Raw genomic sequence first — 24235 nt, 5'->3', positions numbered from 1 at the left:
TTGGTGTATTGAGGGGAATCTGCTCTGCTACACGACTCACCAGTGAGAGTGAAGGAGGGATAATATTTAATCAATATATCTTCTCCTACTATCCTTAACATCCCCACCCAACTTTTTATTTTTTTATTTTAAACCCAAAATCCAGGACATTTTTTAAAAAAATGTAAAATTCTCACTGAATGGCCATGTAGGATCCACCAAAAGAGGACGTATGGCAACCCTAAACTAAATATCAGGAAGAACCTTCTGAAGTGAAGGATTTCACTAAGGCATTTTAATGAAAGGTTGCATGGTAATTGGTCATGTATACTTTACCTGAGCTTTCTGCATTGCATTGGGTTGGATTAAATGACCCACAGGACTCTTCCCAATTCTAAGTGCTGGTTTTGAACTATAAAGCCTTAAATAGCTCAGGAATGCAATACCTCAAGGACCTCCTCTTCCCATATGAATCTACCCGGACCCTGAGATCATCTTCTGAGGCCTTTCTTTGTGTGCCTCCTCCTTGAAAGGTCCAGAGGGTGGCAACATGAAAATGGGCCTTCTCTACAGTGGCTCCCCATCTGTGGAATTCTCTCCTCAGGGAAATTCAACTGGCGCATTCATTAAACACCTTTGGGCGCCAGGCAAAAATGTTCCTTTTTAACCGGGCCTTTGGTTGATTTGATTGACATCCTATGCCCTTTTAAAAGATTGCATTTGAAAATCAATCATTGCCAAAAGAATTTCAGAATAATAATAATAATAATAATAATAATAATAATAATAATAATAATAAATTATTATTTATACCCCGCCCATTTGGCTGGGTTTCCCCAGCCACTCTAGGCAACTTCCAACAGAATATTAAAATACAATAATATATTAAACATTAAAAGCATCCATAAACAGGGCTGCCTTCAGATGTCTTCTAAAAGTCTGGTAGTTGTTTTTCTTTTTTGACATCTGGTGGGAGGGCATTCCACAGAGCTGGTACCACTACCGAAAAGGCCCTCTGCCTGGTTCCATGAATAAAAAAGCAAAAAATCATAATAGCAAAAATAAAAACATGTCAAAAGCAACATCTGAGTACCATAAATACAAGTTTGCATATTCAGAATTACAGCAAATTTAACAGGCAGACTTAGCAGTTTTGCATACTCCTAGAAAGACCAATCTCATTATGTTCCTCACTGTCTTTCTCCTGCAGCAGCTTCTAATAAGACTTTCAAAAGCAGGGGCTAGGATATCTAGAAACAGCCCTGCAGAGGGACCCTCATCTTGGAAGAGAAAAACTAGAAACTCTCCTTAGGCTCCTGATTGTTTCTTGGAAGCCACATAAAATATCAGCTGTGAGGAAAGTAGGTGTGGTAGGTCAGGAATGGCCTAACAATTGGGGCCTCAGCTGTGCAAAATTGGGTTCACTGGCCAGATGTTCCTGATGTAAGGTGACAGAGCATTTTTTTATCTGCTTTAATTTCAGAAACCTAAAATTTCCAAAATCCTTCCTGCAAAAAAGTCTCACCTTGGAGGAGATACCCAAAATAAACACCTTTATACTAAAACATTTAATATACAGCAACACAATACATTGAAGAAAAAAGATACAGTTTACATCTTTCTCCTTATCAGTTGCTCCCTGATGTAATAAATCAGTAAGATAAAACCAAAGCTATTTCTCAGTTCTTTCTCATTATTTGCTCCCTTTGGTTCAGCTCAGGCTTCAGCAAAATGATGTAACATTTAGGGGCAAAGATGCAGCCCAACAATCCAGCACTGGAGGACAAGATGGAGAAGATCTCCACCACCACCATGGATTTCCCTTTGGTGCTCAGGTAGGTTGGGACAAAAGAAAGCCAAACACTGCAAAACAGCAACATGCTGAAGGTAATAAACTTGGCTTCATTAAAACTGTCAGGTAATCTGCGAGCTGCAAATGCCACAATGAAGCTGGCAGTGGCCAGGAGGCCCATGTAGCCCAAGACACAATAAAACAGGGTCACAGACCCTTCATTGCACTGCACAATGGTTTCTTCTGCTACTGAGTCCATGTCTAGAGCGGGGAATGGGGGAGAAGTCATCAACCACACAGCACAAATACTTGCTTGAGTAAGAGAGCAGGAAAGGACAATGGCATAGGCCAGCCGTTTTCCTACCCACTTCCTCATGCTAGACCCTGGCTTAGTGGCCATGAAAGCTACAACTACAGTCACAGTCTTGGCCAACACACATGAAACAGCCAATGAGAAGACTATGCCAAACGTTGGTTGGCGAAGAACGCAGGTCACTTCCCCAGGTCGCCCAATGAATAGCAAAGATGAGAGAAAGCAGAGCAGTAGCGAGATGAGGAGAATGTAAGTGAGATCCCGATTGTTGGCTTTGACAATGGGAGTGTCTTTGTATTTAATAAAAGTTCCTATCACCAAAGCTGTGAGCAGTGAAAGAGAAAGAGCAAGTGAGGCCAAGCTGATCCCAAAGGATTCATCGTAAGAAAGAAAGCTTATTCTTTTTGGGATGCAGGCAGCTTTGTTCTTGTTTGGATACTGATCTGGTGAGCATCTGACACAGTCATCCATATCTGAAATAGAGGATAGGGTCAAATTCCAGTGGCAATTAATGTGTGCAATTGCTTACTGTTGATCTTAACCTTCTGTTTTTTGTTTTGTGTTTTTATTGAGCTGATGTTCATATAACATTATGTTAATTGCCCTTTGAGTATTCTGCTGAATCTATCAGAAATCTGCAAACAATTGTACTCCTTGATTAGTATACCATTAGTATGGGTCTAGGGAGGCCACCATCTTCTGGCTGTGGGAGATGACGATCCCCTGGAATTTTCTCCTGTAAGAACATTGGCCTGCTTGCACAGTTGGGTGACTCTGTCCTGGAGTTCACCAGCAGACCCATGCACCAATACACCTCTCCAAATGGTGGCATATGTGGGGTCGTTGCATCCAATCCATATCAGGGGAAACTCCCCAGCACAAGTTTGACCCACCAGGTTCCTACCAAGTAGCAGGTGGGCCGCCAAACTTACTCTTTCCTGTAATCAATAAAGTTGTGGCCTAGTTCAACCCAATACCAGTGCCCTGTTTCATTCATTATGTGCCTGTATTGGCAAATGCAAAATGTAGTCATTAATTATTTTAGAAGGATCTGGCTCAATAATCATTAGTAGTATTGAACAACTAAAATGCCATATACCATTCTGTTCTGCAATCTTCCCTTCTGGACACAGAGTACAATCGTAGCAGCAAAATTTCTTCCCTTCTTTCCTCTTCTTCTGATTTCCAGGGCGACAGTAGTCATTACATACAGAAATGGGCACCACCTATCCAGAAACAACAAATAATTTCATACGGGGGAGATATTTATTTTAAAAAATATTCAGTCACTGCACTGCAAATAAAAATGTGAACCTCAAACAAAAAGCATTAGAAATCTGCTTCATATACTGCAGAGCACAGCCATCGGTCCATTTTTTTTGTTAGGAAACCAAGAAAAAAAGGCAAGACACAAGATCCATTTTATTAGCAGTAATTTTAGGAATTTATAAATAGCATAGGACATTTACAGGAAATGTTTAAATCTTCTATCAGGCTCCTAAACCTGCTATGACACAGGTTTATCTCAAAAAAAATAATCACCCACATGGTTCACAGAACCCTATGACAAGTAGCGAGAACCAGAATTCACCTGAGATGTACATCAGAGTGTTAAACATCTTTGTCAAACTCTTTCCTTTCCTATATCCAGCTGCCAAGTGCCAAGGAAGCTAATTCAAACAGTTATCTGTATGCCACCTGTAACTGTACCTGCTTGGCACTAGTGAGTAGGTGGATAAAGTAAGTGGAAAAGTCACCTAGCCCACTCTGACCAGTCAGTTACAGGAGAGATCATAAATTCCTAACTGGCCCAAACTATGATGCTAAGGTTATCTCATGCTGCATACTAGAAGGGAAGACTTTGTTCAACCTAACCAGCAGCAGAATATAGCAACAAATAAAGTCAGAAGAAGCTAACTGACAGCCTTTTGGCCCCTCCCACATAGGGTTCAGATTGGGAAGCAATATTAGCTCTATGGGAATACTATGAAAGTTGGGGGTTGTTAGCCCTATTTTGACGTGATCTTCAGCTGAGTCATGGAAAGTTTCCTATTGAAGCAGAGACAAACCATATTTTGCACATGAATAAATTTGTTTTACCTGAATCATTCTAAGCTCTGCCATTCATAAAAAATGTAATAAATATTATTAAAACTTTGTTTCCCTGTGAATCTATCAAAGATAAAAGTGGTGGTTATCTCAAAAGCACATTGCATCCAAGGAATACTCAGATTCTATACCTGGTTAAAACCATTGTTCCACATAATCATGTCGTCATGTATAGTGAATTCTTTTCTATCGGGAGCATAGGGATCCACCCATCCAACCTTCACGCGAAGGAAAGACTTGTTTGGGAAGGTGACCATGTTCGTGATGTCAAATATACCTCCCATTTCTCTTTTATTAGTAAATGACACTGTTTCTCCAGCTGAGTTGTTAAAGGAAATGGTAGGAAGAAAATGGTGCAGCTAATCGAAAGGGAAAAGAGAGATAAGGGGGGAACCATAATGGAGGTTTTGAACTAAATACCATGATTTACAATCACCTTTATTTACGAGCATCATTTAGATACAGTTATGTAGCTTCACTTTCCATAGAGCAAGTGTAAAAATAAGCTGCTTTGACACAGTAGATGGTGGACTAAATATCTAACAGGGGATGAACATCCGATGCTCTGAAAAAGTCATTTTCTATGCTGGGAGACTGATAACCTATCTGCTCCTGTACTGGTGGAGGAAGAGGGGTATGGGGGGAGCACACCACCTCCGGCAGTGTGATCCCGGTAGGGTGCCATCACAGCTGCCCCCCGGCCATGCTGGGCACCACGCCCCTGCAGGCAGCACGCCACACCCCCAGGACGTATGCCCTGCCCCCAGCATGCATGCCAGCCCCTGCTCTGCCTGCTCTTTGCCCCCCCCCCGGTGCCGGAAAATGAACCTCCGGCACTGTGCTTCCGTGAACCAAGATGGGGGTGAGTGACATAAGAGCAGATGAACCAATATATTGCTCAAAAGCCATGTAAGAGCCTGAATGGGGAATCGGCCTGTAGAAGGCTATGTTTCTCTGTGTCTGAAGTGGTTATAATTTATGACTGAGGGAAGTTTCTCTGACTGCTGGCGCAAATTTACAACTGGTGTGTGAGCTACTTTCTGGGAGAATTAATATAAGACATTTTTGTTAGAAGATTGGGAAAATATTGCCTAAGAGAAAGTAGATCATCCTTCAGTGAATATTTTCAATACTTTTTGATGTTACCAACAAAAGGAAATCAGATGTCCTTTTTATTTAATAGTAAGAATGAGGTCTCCTGAGAAATCTCTATGAGGGACAAGATATGGAATAACTGATTGGTTCAAATTTGGGAAAGGAGTACGAAAAGGCTGTATATTGTCTCCCTGCTTATTTAACTTATATGCAGAATTCATCATGCGAAAGGCTGGGCTAGATGAATCCCAAACCGGAATTAAGATTGCCGGAAAAAATATCGACAACCTCAAATACGCTGATGATACAACCTTGATGGCAGAAAGTGACGAGGAATTAAAGAATCTTTTAATGAGGGTGAAAGAGGAGAGCGCAAAATATGGTCTGAAGCTCAACATCAAAAAAACTAAGATCATGGCCACTGGTCCCATCACCTCCTGGCAAATAGAAAGGGAAGAAATGGAGGCAGTGAGAGATTTCACTTTCTTGGGTTTCATGATCACTGCAGATGGTGACAGCAGTCACAAAATTAAAAGACGCCTGCTTCTTGGGAGAAAAGCAATGACAAACCTAGACAGCATCTTAAAAAGCAAAGACATCACCTTGCTGAAAAAGGTCCGTATAGTTAAAGCTATGTTTTCCCCAGTAGTAATGTATGGAAGTGAGAGCTGGACCATAAAGAAGGCTGATCGCTGAAGAATTGCTGCTTTTGAATTATGGTGCTGGAGGAGACTCTTGATAGTCCCATGGACTGCAAGAAGATCAAACCTATCCATTCTTAAAGAAATCAGTCCTGAGTGCTCACTAGAAGGACAGATCCTGTAGTTGAGGCTCCAGTACTTTGGCCACCTCTTGAGAATAGAAGACTCCCTAGAAAAGACCCTGATGTTGGGAAAGATGGAGGGCACAAGGAGAAGGGGACGACAGAGGATGAGATGGTTGGATAGTGTTCTCGAAGCTACTAACATGAGTTTGGCCAAACTGCGAAAGGCAGTGAAGGATAGGCGTGCCTGGCGTGCTCTGGTCCATGGGGTCATGAAGAGTTGGACATGACTGAGCGACTGAACAACAACAACAAAGAATGAGGTAAATAAATAAATCCATAGTAGAAGAAGACCATAAAGCAGCAGGTAATTGTTTATAATATTATAATATTATAATTATAATATTATAAATGTAAGGATGCAAGGTAAAGACACAATAGATGGAAAATTTGTTCTGCATTCAGCGGGAAAATAATATTTTAAGCCAAATGTACAGAACCAAATGTTTAAACGTTAAGATTTGTCACTATGTTTCAGGGACTGGAGGAGGTAGAAGAGGGAGATTCTAATCAGTGGTTTGCAGAAAGTCATTGTTCAGAGGCTGCCGTGGGGAGAAGCTGGGGAGATATTGGGAGATGAAGCAGAAGAAGCACTAGGGAAGAGACAGCTGACAGACTCAGTGTCTTTTGAAAGCATTCCAGAACCCCATTCCCCCCAGAACCCGATGGGCATTGAGGGCAGGAGAACAGAAAGCGCAGACTGAAAGTACAGATCAGCCAATGAAGAGATGATGTAAAATGGGGCGGAGGTCTACGAGGAGGGACTTTACTTTCAGCAATGCCATTACAGCAAGAGAGGCACTTTTCAAGGCCTTCCTTTGTGAATATTGAATAAATAGACTTGGTAAGAAAGCTTCTTGTTTAGCCATTCTTGGCTGGCTACCATGGGAGGGGTCGGATTCGCTGAAGCACTGACAATATGTGAAATGGGTGAAAATTGGAAAGAGTTTGGAAGTAAGTTCTGGCTTAGGTTTATAATGAAAGTAGCAAAAATGAAAAAAATTATGGTAGTAAAAATAGAGGGATAAAAAGGAAGGTAATTATTTTTTAGGATTTTTAAAGTTTAACAATGAATTTGGAAAACTGCTAAAGATGTATTATAATGAAGTTCAACAAAGAGGGATTTGAGGAAGTCATGTAAACAAGTGAGGAAAGATAGTAGTATAAAAATTCTTTATTTGTGTTGTGACGTGATATATCAATATTGTTAATGTAAGTATGTTGTAATGTTGTTGTTTTTTGATTTGTGGAAAATGAATAAAAATATTTTTAAAAAATATGTGGAATGGGCGATGCCATTACAACATTACTTTTGCATGATTTTTAAAATGAAATCTTAGGTTATGCTTATTAATTCAATGAAAGAATCATATTTCTTGCTGCTCTTCATTTGTAAAGCATTACCTGCCAAGCCTCAAGATTTTGAAGTTTTAATCTTCCACTGCTCTTCATTGGTCTCTGCTTGGATCTAGACAAGTAAATGGCATTCAAAGTATGAGCCACCACATAAACAGCATTGTAGATGCTATAACTATGGCCAGATAGCTCCATTTCAAACAGTGACCTTGGAAGACTGTCCAGGCTCTCCTCCCCAGTACACACTTCACTGGTGTCCATTGGCTCACTGGGATTTGGAAATAGACAGTCAAATGCTTGCTCCCAGAAGACTATGAAGAAACCTCTCTGGGTCCAGGAAGGGTTTATGCTTTGAAGAAATTCCCTGAATACTAGTAGATTTTGTGAATGAATTGTGAAGGCCATGGCACCTTGGAACAGCTGAAAATCCAAGAATTTAGAAAGCTCTGTTACTATGAAATCAGTCTGGGCTGTCAAGATCCATAGCTTTCTGAATGCCGTGTCTTCCCTATTTGAAGCGTCTCGCAAAAATATAATAAATCTCAGCGATATAATTGTCAGAGGGTCTCCATAGACAATAAAAGTAGTGACTTCCTTTTCTGTGAATGGTACATTCATATTTAGGGCTACATTATGCATTTCATGGAAGTTATCGAGACGGGCTTGTTGTGGGATTCTTTGTGTAAATGCAGAACAAATTCCATTTTGAGAAAGCAACGGCTCCAGATTCTTGATGAAATTTTCTCCACTGTAATCGTTAGGGGCAAACAGTCCAACCCACGTCCATCCAAAATGTTTAAGCAAGTGCATTATCCCCAAAAACTGATGGGATTCATTGGGCACCATGTGATAAAAGGATGGGGATTGAGTTGTGTCACTCTCCACTGGAGGAAAGGAACCGTATGCAAGCTAAAAAATAAATAAATTACAGATGTTATGTACCTATTTGAAAACAATTCATTCTGTTCCATTTGACTTTTTATTCAACATATATTAGTTCAAGCCTTTTATAGGTTTAATCCAATAATTCTTCCTGTCATGGCATTTTGATTTTTGAATTGAGCAGATCAGGGGGGGGAAATAGAGAAAAGTAATGTACAGGGGAAAATAGGATAAAGATGTAAGGTTGTACCAAACTGTTGTACCAGTAAGGTTGTACCAAACTGTAGTCAGAGTAGACCCATGAGGTAATATTTATTATGTAGTTTCACTGAAAGCACACCCAAACTCTGAGTTAAACTATAGAACAAATATTACCTGATGGGTCTACTCTTAAGTATATAAAAAAATTGCATACAGCTCAGAAAGGGGGGGGGGACATATCTATATCCCATATATCTTACCTGGGGAATCTTGTAGAGACCTAAGGTATCTGCCATATGGAAGGAAGTATCAGAGCTAAGTCCCCCAATGATGGATATGAGGGTTTTCTGGGTGTCACATTTGTAGCTGGGGATAAATCTACCCATTTTGAAGAGCAGGTGTAGTGTAGCACAGTAAGTCATCCTTGCATCATAATAGCTGTCGTAGATGTGGAATCCAAGTGTGACATTGTGCAAGATGTTTGGATTTTCATTTATTTCTTTCACAGCAAATGCCAAGGCAAGGACATGTTGGTAGAATTTGGTCACCACACTGCAAATATAGTTTAGGAATTACGAAAATTAATATACCGCAATACTGTACACCATTCTTTTTTTCAAATTAATTGATACTGAAATGAGTTAGCTTTGTTTCTTATCAATGCATCTAAGCTAATAAACAATATGCAGAGCAATGAATATTGATGATTGATCAGGACATTGCTGTATCAAATGCCAGTTATGAGATACTTCTCTCTTGAGGATTCTGGACTATAAAACATGAGACAAAAGGAAATGTGTTTTGAAGGAATGTTAAGGGGCACGGAAGAGTCTTACGCTGAAATATCAAACTGGTTCTGTGTTGGGTGTTCGTTGAACAAAATTTCATGGGAAATGTAATAGATATGAGAAACAATTCCACCAATGACTAGGTCACCTGGCTGGTACCACTCATGTGGAACAGGAATGGGATCATTCACGGGACACCTGAAAGTATTAGAGGTACTAAAACCAGGAGTTATTAGAAACAGAAACAGAAACATCCTGGCTACCAAGCTTCCTTCTGAGTGCACTCTCTTGTGTTCATCCATCCTAGCTACCTAAGAAAAAGCTACAATGGATGATGCATGGTTCAGTTAACCCAGCCGTACAATAGAGAGTGTGTTCTGCATTTAATCAAAGTGTAACAGATGCATTCTTTGAATACAATCAGTGATTTCAAAATCAGAGGTAGAATTTCTATAGCCCTGGCTGCCTCTGGCCCCTAGGCCACGTCACAGTACACAGGGTTAGTTATAACCACTTTAAGCCTTGCTTGTTGTTTTCTAGCTGCTTCTTGGAAGCATCTGGAGGTATGACCTGGTGAAATAATTGCTGTGATTTGGGTAATTGCTGGGTACGATTATGAATGACTTTGTCAGAGTTTGGATCCTGAGTGGCTCTTTGGCTTTTTTTACTCCCAGTTCTGTTCCTTAGAGGCAGAAAAGTTGAGCAAATGACTTTTCTGTGGTAAATGCATGACTGAAAACTCAGAGTGAAGTCATTGCTAAATTTTGAGATAAAGGTCATTTCCCAACACTGTTTCTCTCCAAGCGAATGGGTATCAAGACTACTCTATACAGTTAAGGTTTTATTTGTTTAAGTAGCTTGACTCACTTGCTGAACTGCAGGGATGGCAAACCTTTCAGTGTTAGGACTGAAATCCCTTCTGAGGAACCATCTGAAGGCCAATTGCCAGGGGTGGGTGGAACCAGCGGAGAAAACAGACAGAATACCTAAAGCAATTTTTACTTGTGTCTAGTCTACTTTCTACCCTCTCACTCACACACCCCTCTCTATTCCCATTCAGACCATCAGGAGACATCATCACAGTTCAAGGATGTATTCCAGTCAAGCAAAAACTCAGAATATGAAACAGGGGAACAGAGGTGTGAACCAGTCACACATTTTAAACACTACATGCAGTTTCCCCTCCCCCACAGAAGCCAACTCCAGGGAGCTGTGGGTGTTTGTGCACCCACAATAATTTAACTGTGGCGGCCAGGCACCCACACAATTGATGAAAAAAGCCAGCAGTGAGAGAAGCAGTTCAGCTCCGCACTTTACAGCCAACCAGCAAGGCATCCTTTTTCCTTGGTGAAGTTAGAGTCTCTCTGCCTCTGAGTCCCAGTCCCTCCATGTAGAAAAGGGTGACTCACTGGCTGCATGACATCGCATGCCAATGTGTGGCGGTGGGCACCCACAATACTGAAGGTGAGATGGCTCCTGCTCTCCCCAGCTGTTTTTAAAAGCACTCCCAGTTTTGATATTAGGCATTGCACAGTGTGCCCTGTAGATAGATGGAGAAAAAATAAACAATGTTCTGGAGTTGAAAATGGCCACAACTTTATTGATTATGAATATAGGTTGACTTAGTTATTTTCTATTCATCCTGAATCAGCCTCCTGGTTGGAGGTTGATGTTGAACAGGGTCGTGCCTGGGTTAGAGTCAAGAAACTGATCTAGTAAGCTGCCCCCCATCAACCATTTAAAGTTCTATGGCCCAGGGCTTCCGGTCGTGCACGACGGGAGAATGGCTGACCCGTAACATCTGTGCCATCCATCACGAGTTAATTTGGCAGCTGCGATGGGAGTAAGCAGCCTCCCTTACCTCCCCGGGATGATGGGGAGGGCTGCCTCGCCCGCAGATGCCCCTTAACCCAGTGTTTTTCAACCTTTTTTGGGCAAAGGCACACTTGTTTCATGAAAAAAATCACGAGGCACACCACCATTAGAAAATGTTAAAAAAATTAACTCTGTGCCTATATTGACTATATATAAAGCAATTCTCTTGAATTTTTCAATTTTTCCCACGGCACACCAGGCAACATCTCGCGGCACACTAGTGTGCCGCGGAACAGTGGTTGAAAAACACTGCCTTAACCCACATTGATCCTTCGGGACCGAATGGGGGGATGGGCACAAAGGGCTCATGGGGGATGGAGCTCCTGGACCCTGGCCCTGTTTGTGCACGACTCCCAGAACTGGAAATATAAATTTGGTTAAAGGTTTTGGGCATGCCTCGGACAAAGGAGTGGGAAGAATGTTGCTAACAGATTCAGCCCTGAGCTGTTAAGAATGAAAATCGGAAGAAGATATGGACTTTACACTGGTATGTGAAAGAGGGAGAGGAAGGGGGGGAAGCCCTGGACTCTATGTTTGTTTTGCCTCAATATTTTACTTAACACAGCCGAAACCTCCCCCAGAAAATCCACTTTCACGGGGAAATAGCAAGCAGACTTTAAAGACTGAGAGTGAATTAGGCAGAATTCGACGTCATATAAACAAACTGTATGGACTTGAAACAAGATTTGGAATGATTTAATAGTAAGGGAGGAGTTCCGGCTCGTAATGGCGCAGCAAAGATGGATTGTTGTGGAGAGCCCGTGAAGCTGAACACCACTTCCAAGGGAGAAGCCAGTTCTGGTGGATGATTGATATTGGATTTTATGGAGGTGTCTGGCTCTCCTGGAAAGGAGTGGATGTAATGCGAGTGGGGGAGAGAGCGGCTGTGTGAAGAAGTTCGGCTTGTAACAGAAGGAGAAGATGGCGGCGGCCGGAATGTGGCATTTGGAATGAGAGTGACCTTATCCATACAGAGACATTATTCATTATAATCTCATCTGCTTGCTGGCATATATCAGAGGCTGTGAAAGTATTAGGAGTATGAATGCAACTGAAAGAGAGGTGAAGATCACTCCGGAGTCCAAGACATGGGGAGTCCAAAAAAATTGTAAAAATTTGGCATAATTGGAATTGTTTTAATTGGGAATTGTATAATTAATTTGGATTGTAATTTGATTGGCAATAGGAGATTTGTATTGGAAAATCAATAAATATGATTTTTTTAAAAATAAAGTTCTATGGCCCATTGGCCCATCCTCTCCCCAGTTAGGGTTCAGGACAGAATCTTCCATCCAGACCCCTTTACTGGAGCACCTGCTTAAAGGGGGTGATGAACCATCTCATTCCCCCACCCCTGGGCTCTGCCTATCAACATTACGCATTCACAATAACTGTGAATCTTACAAAAATATTACAAAAGGTTGCCGTTATAACTGCTGCTATTATTATAATAGCTAAAAATCTAGTTGGGCATATCTCCCAACTATATCTAAATAACTATGGTTACACAGCGGGTGGTGCTGTGGGTTAAACCACAGAGCCAAGGGCTTGCCGATCAGAAGGTCAGCAGTTCAAATCCTCGTGACAGGGTGAGTTCCCGTTGCTCAGTCCCTGCTCCTGCCAACCTAGCAGTTTCGAAAGCATGTCAAAGTGCAAGTAGATAAATAGGTACTGCTCCGGCGGGAAGGTAAGCGGCGTTTCCGTGCGCTGCTCTGGTTCGCCAGAAGCGGCTTTGTCATGCTGGCCACATGACCCGAAAGCTGTACGCCGGCTCCCTCGGCCAATAAAGCGAGATGAGCACACCAGAATTGTCCGCGACTGGACCTAATGGTCAGGGGTCCCTTTACCTTTAACTATGGTTAAACTAATTTTACAAAAGAATACATATAAATCAGCCTAAGATATTGTTGACATCCATCTGTGTCAAGAGAGAATGGAGTGCACTTCCAGAGGTGAAGTCAAACCACTGTATTAGCAGAACCAAATTTACCTTGGTGTGGCACAAGCCTGGGCAGTGTATGTGGAGGTCCTGGCTTCCCAGATGACAAGAACCCCTCCCTCTCAGCCTCACTTATGTGGCCCAAAGGAAAGCAGAGCAATATGTTTGCCACCAGCTTGACTGCAGAAGATGGCAGAAGGAGGCATAGAAGTTCCTATCCAACCATCTTGGGGACTCCAGTTTGGATTTATGGAGGGTTTACTCTTTAGCCTTTAGGGAATTTAAAATTAAATGCTATAATTAACAACAACAACAACAACAACAACAACAACAACAACAACAACAACGGAGGTAATAGTACCACTATATTCTGCTCTGGTCAGACCTCACCTGGAATACTGTGTCCAGTTCTGGGCACCACAGTTCAAGAAGGATACTGACAAGCTGGAACGTGTCCAGAGGAGGGCAACCAAAATGGTCAAAGGCCTGGAAACGATGCCTTATGAGGAACGGCTTAGGGAGCTGGGTATGTTTAGCCTGGAGAAGAGAAGGTTAAGGGGTGATATGATAGCCATGTTCAAATATATAAAAGGATGTCATATAGAGGAGGGTGAAAGGTTTTTTTCTGCTGCTCCAGAGAAGTGGACACGGGGCAATGGATTCAAACTACAAGAAAGAAGATTCCACCTAAACATTAGGAAGAACTTCCTGACAGTGAGAGCTGTTGGACAGTGGAATTTGCTGCCAAGGAGTGTGGTGGAGTCTCCTTCTTTGGAGGTCTTTAAGCAGAGGCTTGACAGCCATGTCTGTCAGGAATGCTTTGATGGTGTTTCCTGCTTGGCAGGGGGTTGGACTGGATGGCCCTTGTGGTCTCTTCCAACTCTTTGATTCTATGATTCTATGAACAACAACAACAACATAGTACAATAAGATCAGCATGGAGTTTTGTGGCACCTTAAAAGGCTAACCAAAACCAGAATGCACATCTTCTGGGCCATGCTTGCGTGAGATTTATGTGACCTATTCAAGAGCACGGCACTCCAAAACAAACATTTTGGGATGCCATGATCTTGTGTGGTTTTGGTGCCGTGCTTTCATATGACAGCATGCCCCCCCCAAAATGCTTTACCAATCTAATTGGGAAAGTTGAGGGGTGTGCATGTTTCATGGGATCAGTTTCAATCTGTTACCTCCAAGGATGTGGACAGGCTGCTTGGACGAGTGAAACCAAACACCTGTCTCCTTGATCCTTGCCCATCCTGGCTAATAAAAGTGAGCTGGGAAGCACTGGGCGATGGGCTCCGTGGGGTGGTGAATGCTTCCCTCTGTGAGGGAGTCTTCCCATAGCCGCTGAAAGAGGTGGTCATTAAACCGCTTCTTTAAAAAAAAAAAAAAAAAAAAAACATCTTTAGACCCGGCCAATATGGCCAACTATCGCCCAGTCTCAAATCTACCATTCTTGGGCAAGGTGATTGAGCTGGTGGTTGCGGAACAACTCCAGGCACGCCTGGAGGATGCGGACCTTTTGGGTCCCTTCCAATCTGGATTCAGGCCTCACCATGGGACTGAAACCGCCTTGGTCGCGCTGGTCGATGATCTCCGGCGGGCTAGGGACAAAGGTGAGAGCTGTTTCCTAGTTCTGCTGGATCTCTCAGCGGCCTTTGACACCATCGACCATAACATCCTTCTAGACCGGCTAGAAGGGTTGGGAGCTGGAGGCACTGTTATACAGTGGTTCCGCTCCTTCCTCCTGGGCCGTGTTCAGAAAGTGGTGGTGGGGGATGAGTGTTCAGACCCCTGGGCTTTCACTTGTGGGGTGCCTCAGGGTTCCGTCCTCTCCCCCATGCTTTTTAATATCTATATGAAGCCGCTGGGAGAGATCATCAGGGGGTTTGGGCTGGGTGTTCATCAGTATGCGGATGATACCCAGCTCTACCTCTCTTTCAAATCAGAACCAGTGAAGGCGGTGAAGGTCCTGTGTGAGTGCCTGGAGGCAGTTGGAGGATAGATGGTGGCTAACAGACTGAGGTTTAATCCTGACAAGACAGAAGTACTGTTTTGGGGGGATAGGGGGCGGGTGGGTGTGGGGGACTCCCTGGTCCTGAATGGGGTAACTTGCCCCTGAAGGACCAGGTGCGCAGCCTGGGAGTCCTTTTGGACTCACAGCTGTCCATGGAGGCACACGTTAATTCTGTGTCCAGGGCGGCTGTCTACCAGCTCCATCTGGTACGCGGGCTGAGACCCTACCTGCCCGCAGACTGTCTCGCCATAGTTGTACATGCTCTGGTTATCTCCCGCTTGGACTACTGCAATGCGCTCTATCTGGGGCTACCTTTGAAGGTGACCCGGAAACTGCAATTAATCCAGAACGCAGCAGCTAGACTGGTGACTGGGAGTGGCCGCCGGCACCACATAACACCGGTCCTGAGAGATCTACATTGGCTCCCAGTATTTTTCCGAGCACAATTCAAAGTGTTGGTGCTGACCTTGAAAGCCTTAAACGGCCTCGGTCCAGTATACCTAAAGGAGCGTCTCCACCCCCATCATTCAGCCCGGACACTGAGATCCAGCGCCGAGGGCCTTCTGTCGGTTCCCTCACTGCGAGAAGCAAAACTACAGGGAACCAGGCAGAGGGCCTTCTCGATAGTGGCGCCCGCCCTGTGGAACGCCCTCCCATCAGAAGTCAAGGGAATAAACAACTACCTGACATTCAGAAAATACCTGAAGGCAGCCCTGTTTAGGGAAGTTTTTAAACTGTGATACAGTGGTGCCCCACTAGACGAAAATAATTCGTCCCGCGAAAATTTTCGTCTAGCGGGGTTTTCGTCTTGCGGAGCGGCAATGGGAGCCGCGCTCCGCAAAACGAAAAAAAAAAAGACGAAATTTTTTCCTCTTGCGAGGCAGCCCCATAGACTTTTTCGTCTAGCGGGGCAGCCTCCCGCTAGACGAATGCTTTCGTCTAGCGAGTTTTTCGTCTAGCGAAGCATTCGTCTAGCGGGGTACCACTGTATTTTAAATGTATTTTAATGTTTGCTGGAAGCCGCCCAGAGTGGCTGGGGAGACCCAGCCAGATGGGCGGGGTACAAATAATAAATTATTATTATTATTATTATTATTATTATTATTATTATTATTATTATTATTATTATTATTATTATTAGAGTGTTCCACAGACTGATACAAAGTAAGCTACAGCCCATTAACAAAGAACATTAGAACTAAGCTGTCATGTACATGAGTCAAGCTACATGTTTATTTTTTTTAAAAAATAAATAGCTTAATCTTATGGAGAATTTAGTCCAATTTCCTGGAAGAGAAGTCGAGTTGAGAACTAGCTTTAATCTCAAAATATAGCACTGCTGCTTTGTTTCCCAGAACCAGTATGTTCAACCTGAGCTTCCTTTTGCTATTCGCTCATCAAGGAAATATATTTTTTGGAGGGAAAAAAGGGGAAAATGTAACTCAGACTCCAAACTCTGAACAAGTAATTAATACTCCTATTCTGCAATTACTTAAATCACTGCATCTTTCTCCCACCAGGTTAAACCTCCAGATGGTCTCCCAAAGGAACAAGGAAACAATCAACAAGCAAGCCTGAACATGGATAAAAATAAGCTCATGACCTATGGAGAGATAGTGTAGGGCCTATGTCAGGCAGGGCTTTACCAATTCAATTTAAAACAATATAATCTCTGTTATTACTCAAGGAATGCATTTGTAACGCTTTTTAGCTCATAATGTCCCTAATAGAGCTGCATTGACTGAGCCATGCATCACTGAATGTAGCCTCTTTAGAGGTAGCTACTATGGATGCACCCAGCAGAATCAAACTCAGAGACAAGCTAGGCTGCTAGGATGATGCTACTATTGGTGTTGCTCTTTCCATTCACTCCTGCTTCTAATACCTATAATTCTACCCAGTGCCCCAGGAATAATCCTTTTCCTGTTCCTCATGAGTGGTACCAGGCAGGTGACCTCATAATTGGTGGGATTGTGTCTCAGAACTGTTACGTTTTCTTTGACGTTTCCTTCAAGGAACACCCATCACAGAACCTGTTTGATGTTTCATCGTAAGTATTTTCCATTCCCCCTAAATGATGTTTTCCAGCTGCAGTTGGAGCCACATTTTGACTGAATGGTGGAATAAAAGTGTGTGTGTGTGTGTGTGTGTGTGTGTGTGTGTATACACTCACACACTTGCAGCTCAAAAAATGATTTGAATGATTGACAAGAAACCTTTATGTACTCCCGACAGACTCATTCTGTCATCTCCTGAGTCTTCCACAGTCTACTATCTTTGCAGAGAGCAAATATGGCTTTTTTTCTCCGATAGTAAAACATGATTTCAATTTTGTAAAGTGATGGGGAAAGAGTCTTCATATTTTTTATTACATTTACTCCAAGTGTATTTGTGGGGAAGAGGGTGAAGATGTAAAAAAGTAGATAAGGTTACATTGCAAAGAAATTTTAAAAAACTAGAGCTCTACCATACTCTACCTTGTTTTTTAAAATATTTTACTACCTCATATTCAAGATGTTTTAAAGTTTCAGTGTGTGCTGGGTTTTAATTACATGAGGGAAATTTTATTTCCATTAAATATTTGGAGAATGTTGGGGGGGAAAACATTTCTTCTTTACTGATCTGACAAAGTTCCATAGTGAAACTCCCTGGGCTTTAATTCAAGTTCAGTAAGTGGGTGTATTTGGAGGGTACTGGAGATTTGTTGAATTGCATTGAGTCAGATTAGAGGGCACAAGGTTGTAAGGACAGGGCATTAGGCCAGGAAGAGAGGCAGTGGCCCAAATTTACCATCAGGAGGAGTTTCTTCCAGTAAGAAGATAAATCCAATGCCACCTCCCCTTTCTGTATGACGCCTGAAGGCTCAATGACTGTGTTTAGCTAATGTGGACTGCACACATCAGACCTGTGGTTCTGATGTGCAAACAATTTCCCTCACCTTACCCCAACTCTATGCTGAGAAGCAAGCTTCATTGAATTCAAGTATACTTTCATATATGGGTTATCATTGCAGCTTTCACCGTACAGAACATATTTCTTCAGTTAAGTGAAGTTCTCACCTAGTTAAGGAGAAACAGACTAGTTTTATTTTTTTCTTGATCGACCAAGATGGAAATGTCAAGCAATAGAAGAAAGCAGGTGTGAGAAAGAGCCATAAAAAGTAGTAATGCCCTGATCAATCATGTATTTTCTTTGGAAAGCATGACTTTTATTCACTTTGATGTGTTAATAACAAATGCAATATTTCCATTTGAGTTTGAAACAGAAGATGTCCAATATTGTAGTAAATTCATATTTTTAAATAATTTACTTTATTTGCAGTATGGTGCCAAAATTCTATCAGCACGTCCTTGTGTTGGCATTTGCTGTGAAAGAAGTCAATGAGAATCCCAACATCTTGCCCAATATCACACTTGGCTTCCACATCTATGACAGCTATTATGATGCAAGGATGACCTATCGTACGACTCTAGACCTCCTCTTCAAAATGAGGACATTTGTCCCCAACTACAAATGTGACACTCAGAAAACCCTCATATCCACCATTGGGGGTCTTGGCCATGATACCACCTTCCATATGGCAGACGCATTAGGTCTGTATAAGATTCCACAGGTAAGGGATATGAAGGGGTGCCTTGGATTTTTTTCTTCCTCCCTCTATGGTTTGCTTCCATATTTGTTATACACAGAGCAGACCAATTGGGAAGTATTCTATTCAGTAGTTTTACTCACAGCAGACTCAAGAAAATTAATGGATCTATTTTTAGTCAGGATCAATAATTTAAAATTTATTTGTATACAAGGCTGCATCTTTTTCCCATATTCCTTGTACATTTCTTTTTCTGTTTTATTTTAGGGATGTGAGACTGATTTAATTACATCTCAAATCAAAATGTGCAATTAGGAGAAAGGAAAAAAAGCTTAGAATATGCGGAATTGAAAGGCAAAAGGTACAGGGAGAATGTTTTCCATACGATTTGAGATTATATTCACATTTTCTTTCAGTTTTCATATGGTTCATTTCCTGCAGTGGAGAGTGATACAAGACGGGTTCCTTCCTTTTACCGCATGGTTCCCAATGAATCCCACCAGTTTGTGGGGATTATCCATTTGCTTAAACATTTTGAATGGACGTGGATTGGACTCTTGGCTCTGAATGATAACAGTGGAGAACATTTCTTGCAGATTCTGGAGCCATTGCTTTCTCAAAATGGAATTTGCTCAGCCTTCACACAAAGAATCCCAAAACAACTCCACATTGATAATATGGATGAAATGCATGAAATAGCTTTAAATATGTATGTACAAATCAGAGATAATAAAGTCACTACATTTATTGTTTATGGAGAATCTCTAGCAATTACAGCACTGAGAACTATTATATTTCTTCCAGATCCTACAAATAAGGAAAACACACCATTTATAAAGGTATGGATCTTTACAGCCCAGACTGATTTTGTATCTATGGGTTTTCTTAAGGTTTGGAATGTTCTGCTCTTCCAAGGTTCCCTTTCCTTCACAATCCACTCACAAAATCTTCTAGCATTCCAAGAATTTCTTCAGCGCGTAAAGCCGCCTTGGACCCAAAGAGATGGTTTTTTCAAGAAATTCTGGGAGCAAGCATTTGACTGTGTATTTCCAAATCTCAGTGAGCCAATGGAGGTCAATGACATGTGTACTGGGGAGGAGAGGTTGCAGAGTCTTCCAAGGTCTCTATTTGAAATGGCCATGACTGGTCACAGCTACAGCATTTACAATGGTGTCTATACTGTGGCTCATGCCTTGCAGAACATTTACTCAACAAGATCCAAGCAGAGAGCAATGAGTAGAAGCAAACAATTGAAACTTCCAGATCTGAAGTCTTGGCAGGTAATGTTTTCAAAATGAAGAGAAACAAAATATATTGTTTTCATGAATAAATTAGTACCGGATTGCTGACTTGGGACTGTGACCAAGCAGCAATGCCATAACCGGCTGTGCATTCACATAAACAATGCTCTTCTATATATTCTTATCACAATATCAAATGTTTATCCTGCACATAAACAACACTGAAGCAGTCTTAATCATAATTTTCATCCAGAAGTGCTTCTAAATGGCATTGCATACCTTATTCAATGCATTTTTAACTTCTGAAGAGAAAAAAGTTATTATATCTGCATTAGTATAACAGAAGATTTTACATACCCTTGGAACCTAAAACAATTCTGCTTTGTTATCTAAAATACGTTACTCCAGAAAATGATAAAGTAATACTATGCAATTTTATTACTTTTGTGGAGAGTAAAATTGCTAAAAATGGGGGAAAGTAGCATTTCTCTAACTATATCTGAATGGACTGAGAAAATTTGGTGCATAGTAGCTATGATATCAGTAACTTATAAAAGAATACATATAGACCAGCCTAACACATTTATGGGAAAATAGTTTTTTGGGTATGTTTTGGAATAACAAGTTCAATTATAATGTACAACACTATGCTGCTTTCAGCCTGTTGAAATAGTATTTATTTAGGCTCTTTATCATATTTACACACAAACACACACACACACACACAACTCTATTGTGTTCTGTTCCAAAAGTGCTGTTGAAATGTTATTCCAAATCTTATTCACTGAAAAAGATTAATGTGTGCATTTTAAATAGTGTGCATGTTGATAGAAATAATATTATGTGTTCATTGAATGCATAATAAAGTTTCCACCTGTTCTGTGAAAATCACTGATTTTTCACATGTGTTCTTTGTTAACTGAAGCTATTTTACTATACCTAAATAAGATTCATAAAGTAGGGTTTCTGTAAATAATGGCATTTTGTTCAAAATGTACATTATATTATTTTCAATTCAATTCTCTTTTCTCTTTTTATTAGCTCCACCCTGTTCTTCATGACATTTCATTTAACAACTCAGCTGGAGAAATTGTATCCTTTACTGACCAAAGAGAAATGGGAGGTGGATTTGACATCATGAATACAGTCACATTCCCAAACAGGTCCTTTCTTCGAGTGAAGGTTGGATGGGTCGATTCTGGTGCAGTTGATGGAAAAGAATTCATCATTCATGAGGACAAGATCATGTGGCACAATGGTTTTAATCAGGTCTGGAGACTAGGGTTTTCTTGTGGCCCCCACATTCTCCATATGGGTCATTCATATTATCCAAAATAACCATTACTATTTTCATTGAAATATTTTGGATAGCGGTAGATGAATCTATGAACATGCCAAACAAATCTATGTTCCCAGTTGAAATGAATTTTAAAATAATATTTACTGTGTACAACAGTACTCAGGATGATCCAGATAAAATTGATTCGTGAGCGAAGAAAGGGTTGTCTCTGTTTCAATAGAAAAAGGGGCAGGGGCAGGGTTGGCACACTTTTCCACGTTACTGGTGGGAGCCACATAATTATGCAAATTGGCTTTTTCATCACTTGGCAGGTGTGTACATTAAATGAAGGAGTATGTCAAAATTGATGAGGATCCTGATACACCCCTCAGCTGAATTCTGATTTAAGAGGCTTCTACAATGGCCTCTTAAGCCTGTGGGGCAGAGAAGGATGTCTTTTCAGGTTGACTTGTTTCACTTTCATGGAGTTTTATGCCTCAAAGGCAGTGTGAATCAAAAAGGGCTTACAAAATCCTGACAGGTTTAGGAGAGTCATTGGGGCCCTGGTGTACTGCCTCTCTTTTTCTGGTTTCCCAACAAAAATAAGCCAATACCTGTTCTTTGTACAAAGCAGCCGTCCTATGCAGATATTTATGTGAAGAGAAGTCATCTTTCTTATCTGAAGTTCAGAGGCTGAACATTACTTTCAAATGTTTCTCCCTTCTGAAATTATTTCCTGTTTATTGATAGGTGATGCCTACTTCTGTGTGCAATGACTACTGCCGCCCTGGGAATCAGAAGAAAAGGAAGGAAGGGCAGAAATTTTGCTGCTATGATTGTGTTCCATGTCCAGAAGGGAAGATTTCAAACCAGAATGGTAGACAGTTTTCATTGTACAAGATCAGCAAATATTTGTTGAAAATAATTTAAATAATATGTTGCGCATGTAACTACACTATGCTGCCCAGAGCACTGTTAATATTTCGTTACTACTTTCCAGTAACTTCACATCAAAAATTTAGAAGGCTGGTGAAATCCCATGCATGTGGATCTGAAATTAAACCCCCCAAAACGATTTCATTCTAGACATAATTTAAGAGAAACTGACAAGTAGTAGAATTGTACAAACAGTTGCATATTTGAGAATTATGGTGTGGCTGGGAAACCTAGACATCCATCATAGGTGAAAGTAGGCCAGAAATTTAGTCATTATGCTTCAGGTAATAGAAAACATGCCGGAAAAGTGCAAGTAGATATATAGGTAGCACTCTGGCGGGAAGGTAAACAGCGTTTCCATGAGCTGCTCTGGTCAAGCGGCTTAGTCATGCTGGTCACATGACCCGGAAAAACTGTCTGAGGTCAAATGTCAGCTCCCTCGGCCAGTAAAGCAAGATGAGCCCCGCAACCCAAGAGTCCTTCGCGACTGGACTTGACTGTCAGGGCACCTTTACATTTACCTTTTTAAGAGGGAATGGCATAGTACTAAGGTGAATATAGGGTTCTTATTCCAAGTAGCACTTGCTGTTTGAGTGCCATTCTACTTGATGTTGCAGATGCACTCTGCACCCTTCAGATTTGAACAAGGTTGGACCTTTGTGTTTGGTAAGATAAGCTTCCAGATTCCCAGTAGGTAACTGCATATGTGTGTGTGTGTGAGAGAGAGAGAGAGAGAGAGATAAGCCCTTTATGGTCCACCCCTATTGATGTGGTTCTGCCTAATGACTTTTCTGCCAATCATTTTGACAAAGGCTTTAGAAGGTCTGAAAATGGCTACTGACACCAAACGAAAGGCAAATTGTATCTTAGCCTGGAGACAATTAAATATAGGAATAAAATAAAAAAATTTCTCAGTTAACTGTGAACCCAAAAAACCAAGTTTCCACTCGCTCTGACATCTGGGTGACATTAGACAAAGGTCACCACACTGCTAGGTGCACAGCATGGCTCCTCAAAATACTTTTTAAAAACCTATGTCAGATTCAGCAGAAACGTTATACAGTAGACAAAAGACACACATGAATTGCTACTTGAGTTTGACTTTATTCTATTTTTCAGACATGGATGACTGCTTCAGATGCCCAGAAAATCAGTATCCAAATAGGAAGAAAAATGGATGCATCCCCAAAACTATAAGCTTTCTTTCTTATGAGGAACCTTTGGGTGTCAGCTTAGCCTGTGTTGCTCTTTCTTTTTCCCTCATCACAACTTTGGTGCTAGGAACTTTTATTAAATACAAAGACACTCCCATAGTCAAAGCCAACAACAGAGATCTCACCTATGCTCTCCTCATTGCCCTTCTACTCTGCTTCCTCTCATCTTTTCTGTTCATTGGACTCCCTGGCAAAGTGACCTGCCTTCTTCGCCAACCAACTTTTGGCATCGTCTTCTCTGTGGCTGTTTCTTGTGTATTGGCCAAAACCATCACGGTAGTTGCAGCTTTCATGGCCACCAAGCCAGGATCCAGTATGAGGAAGTGGGTGGGGAAAAGACTGACCAACTCCATTGTCCTTTTCTGTTCCCTCATTCAAGTGATTACTTGTACTGTGTGGCTGATTACTTCTTCCCCGTTCCCCCAACTAGACATGGACTCAGTAGCAGAAGAAACCATTGTGCAGTGTAATGAAGGCTCAGTGACCATGTTTTACTGTGTCCTGGGCTACATGGGCCTCCTGGCCATTGCCAGCTTCATTGTGGCATTTGCAGCTCGCAAATTACCTGACAGTTTTAATGAAGCCAAGTTCATTACCTTCAGCATGTTGCTATTTTGCAGTGTTTGGCTGTCCTTTGTCCCAACCTACCTGAGCACCAAAGGAAAATCAATGGTAGTGGTGGAGATCTTCTCCATCTTGTCCTCCAGTGCTGGATTGTTGGGCTGCATCTTTGCCCCTAAATGCTTTATCCTTTTGCTGAAGCCTGAGCTGAACCATAGGGAGCAAATAATGAGAAAGAACTGA

General features: G+C 41.6%; 1 protein-coding gene across 1 annotated transcript; it reads left to right on the top strand.

Moving 5' to 3' along the window:
- The first annotated feature begins 18494 nt into the window (after nucleotides 1-18494).
- LOC117058941 (vomeronasal type-2 receptor 26-like) lies at nucleotides 18495-24235 on the top strand. The gene is made up of 5 exons (XM_033170361.1): nucleotides 18495-18785; nucleotides 19178-20041; nucleotides 21044-21271; nucleotides 22032-22158; nucleotides 23337-24235. The coding sequence occupies exons 1-5, from the start codon at nucleotides 18495-18497 to the stop codon at nucleotides 24233-24235; spliced, it is 2409 nt and encodes an 802-aa protein (XP_033026252.1).

This window comes from Lacerta agilis, chromosome 14 (genome assembly GCF_009819535.1).
Source record: "Lacerta agilis isolate rLacAgi1 chromosome 14, rLacAgi1.pri, whole genome shotgun sequence".
In the NCBI taxonomy this organism is placed as follows: domain Eukaryota; kingdom Metazoa; phylum Chordata; class Lepidosauria; order Squamata; family Lacertidae; genus Lacerta; species Lacerta agilis.
Note: the sequence above shows the minus strand (reverse complement) of the source record. Positions and strands in the feature narration are given on the sequence as shown.

Excerpts from the sequence above, each read along its gene's own strand:
- LOC117058941 (XM_033170361.1), top strand. The coding sequence starts at position 18,495 with ATGGTGCCAAAATTCTATCAGCACGTCCTTGTGTTGGCATTTGCTGTG. Across the intron at positions 20,042-21,043 it reads CAGATCTGAAGTCTTGGCAG|CTCCACCCTGTTCTTCATGA; the intron begins GTAATGTTTTCA and ends TCTTTTTATTAG. Across the intron at positions 21,272-22,031 it reads GGCACAATGGTTTTAATCAG|GTGATGCCTACTTCTGTGTG; the intron begins GTCTGGAGACTA and ends GTTTATTGATAG.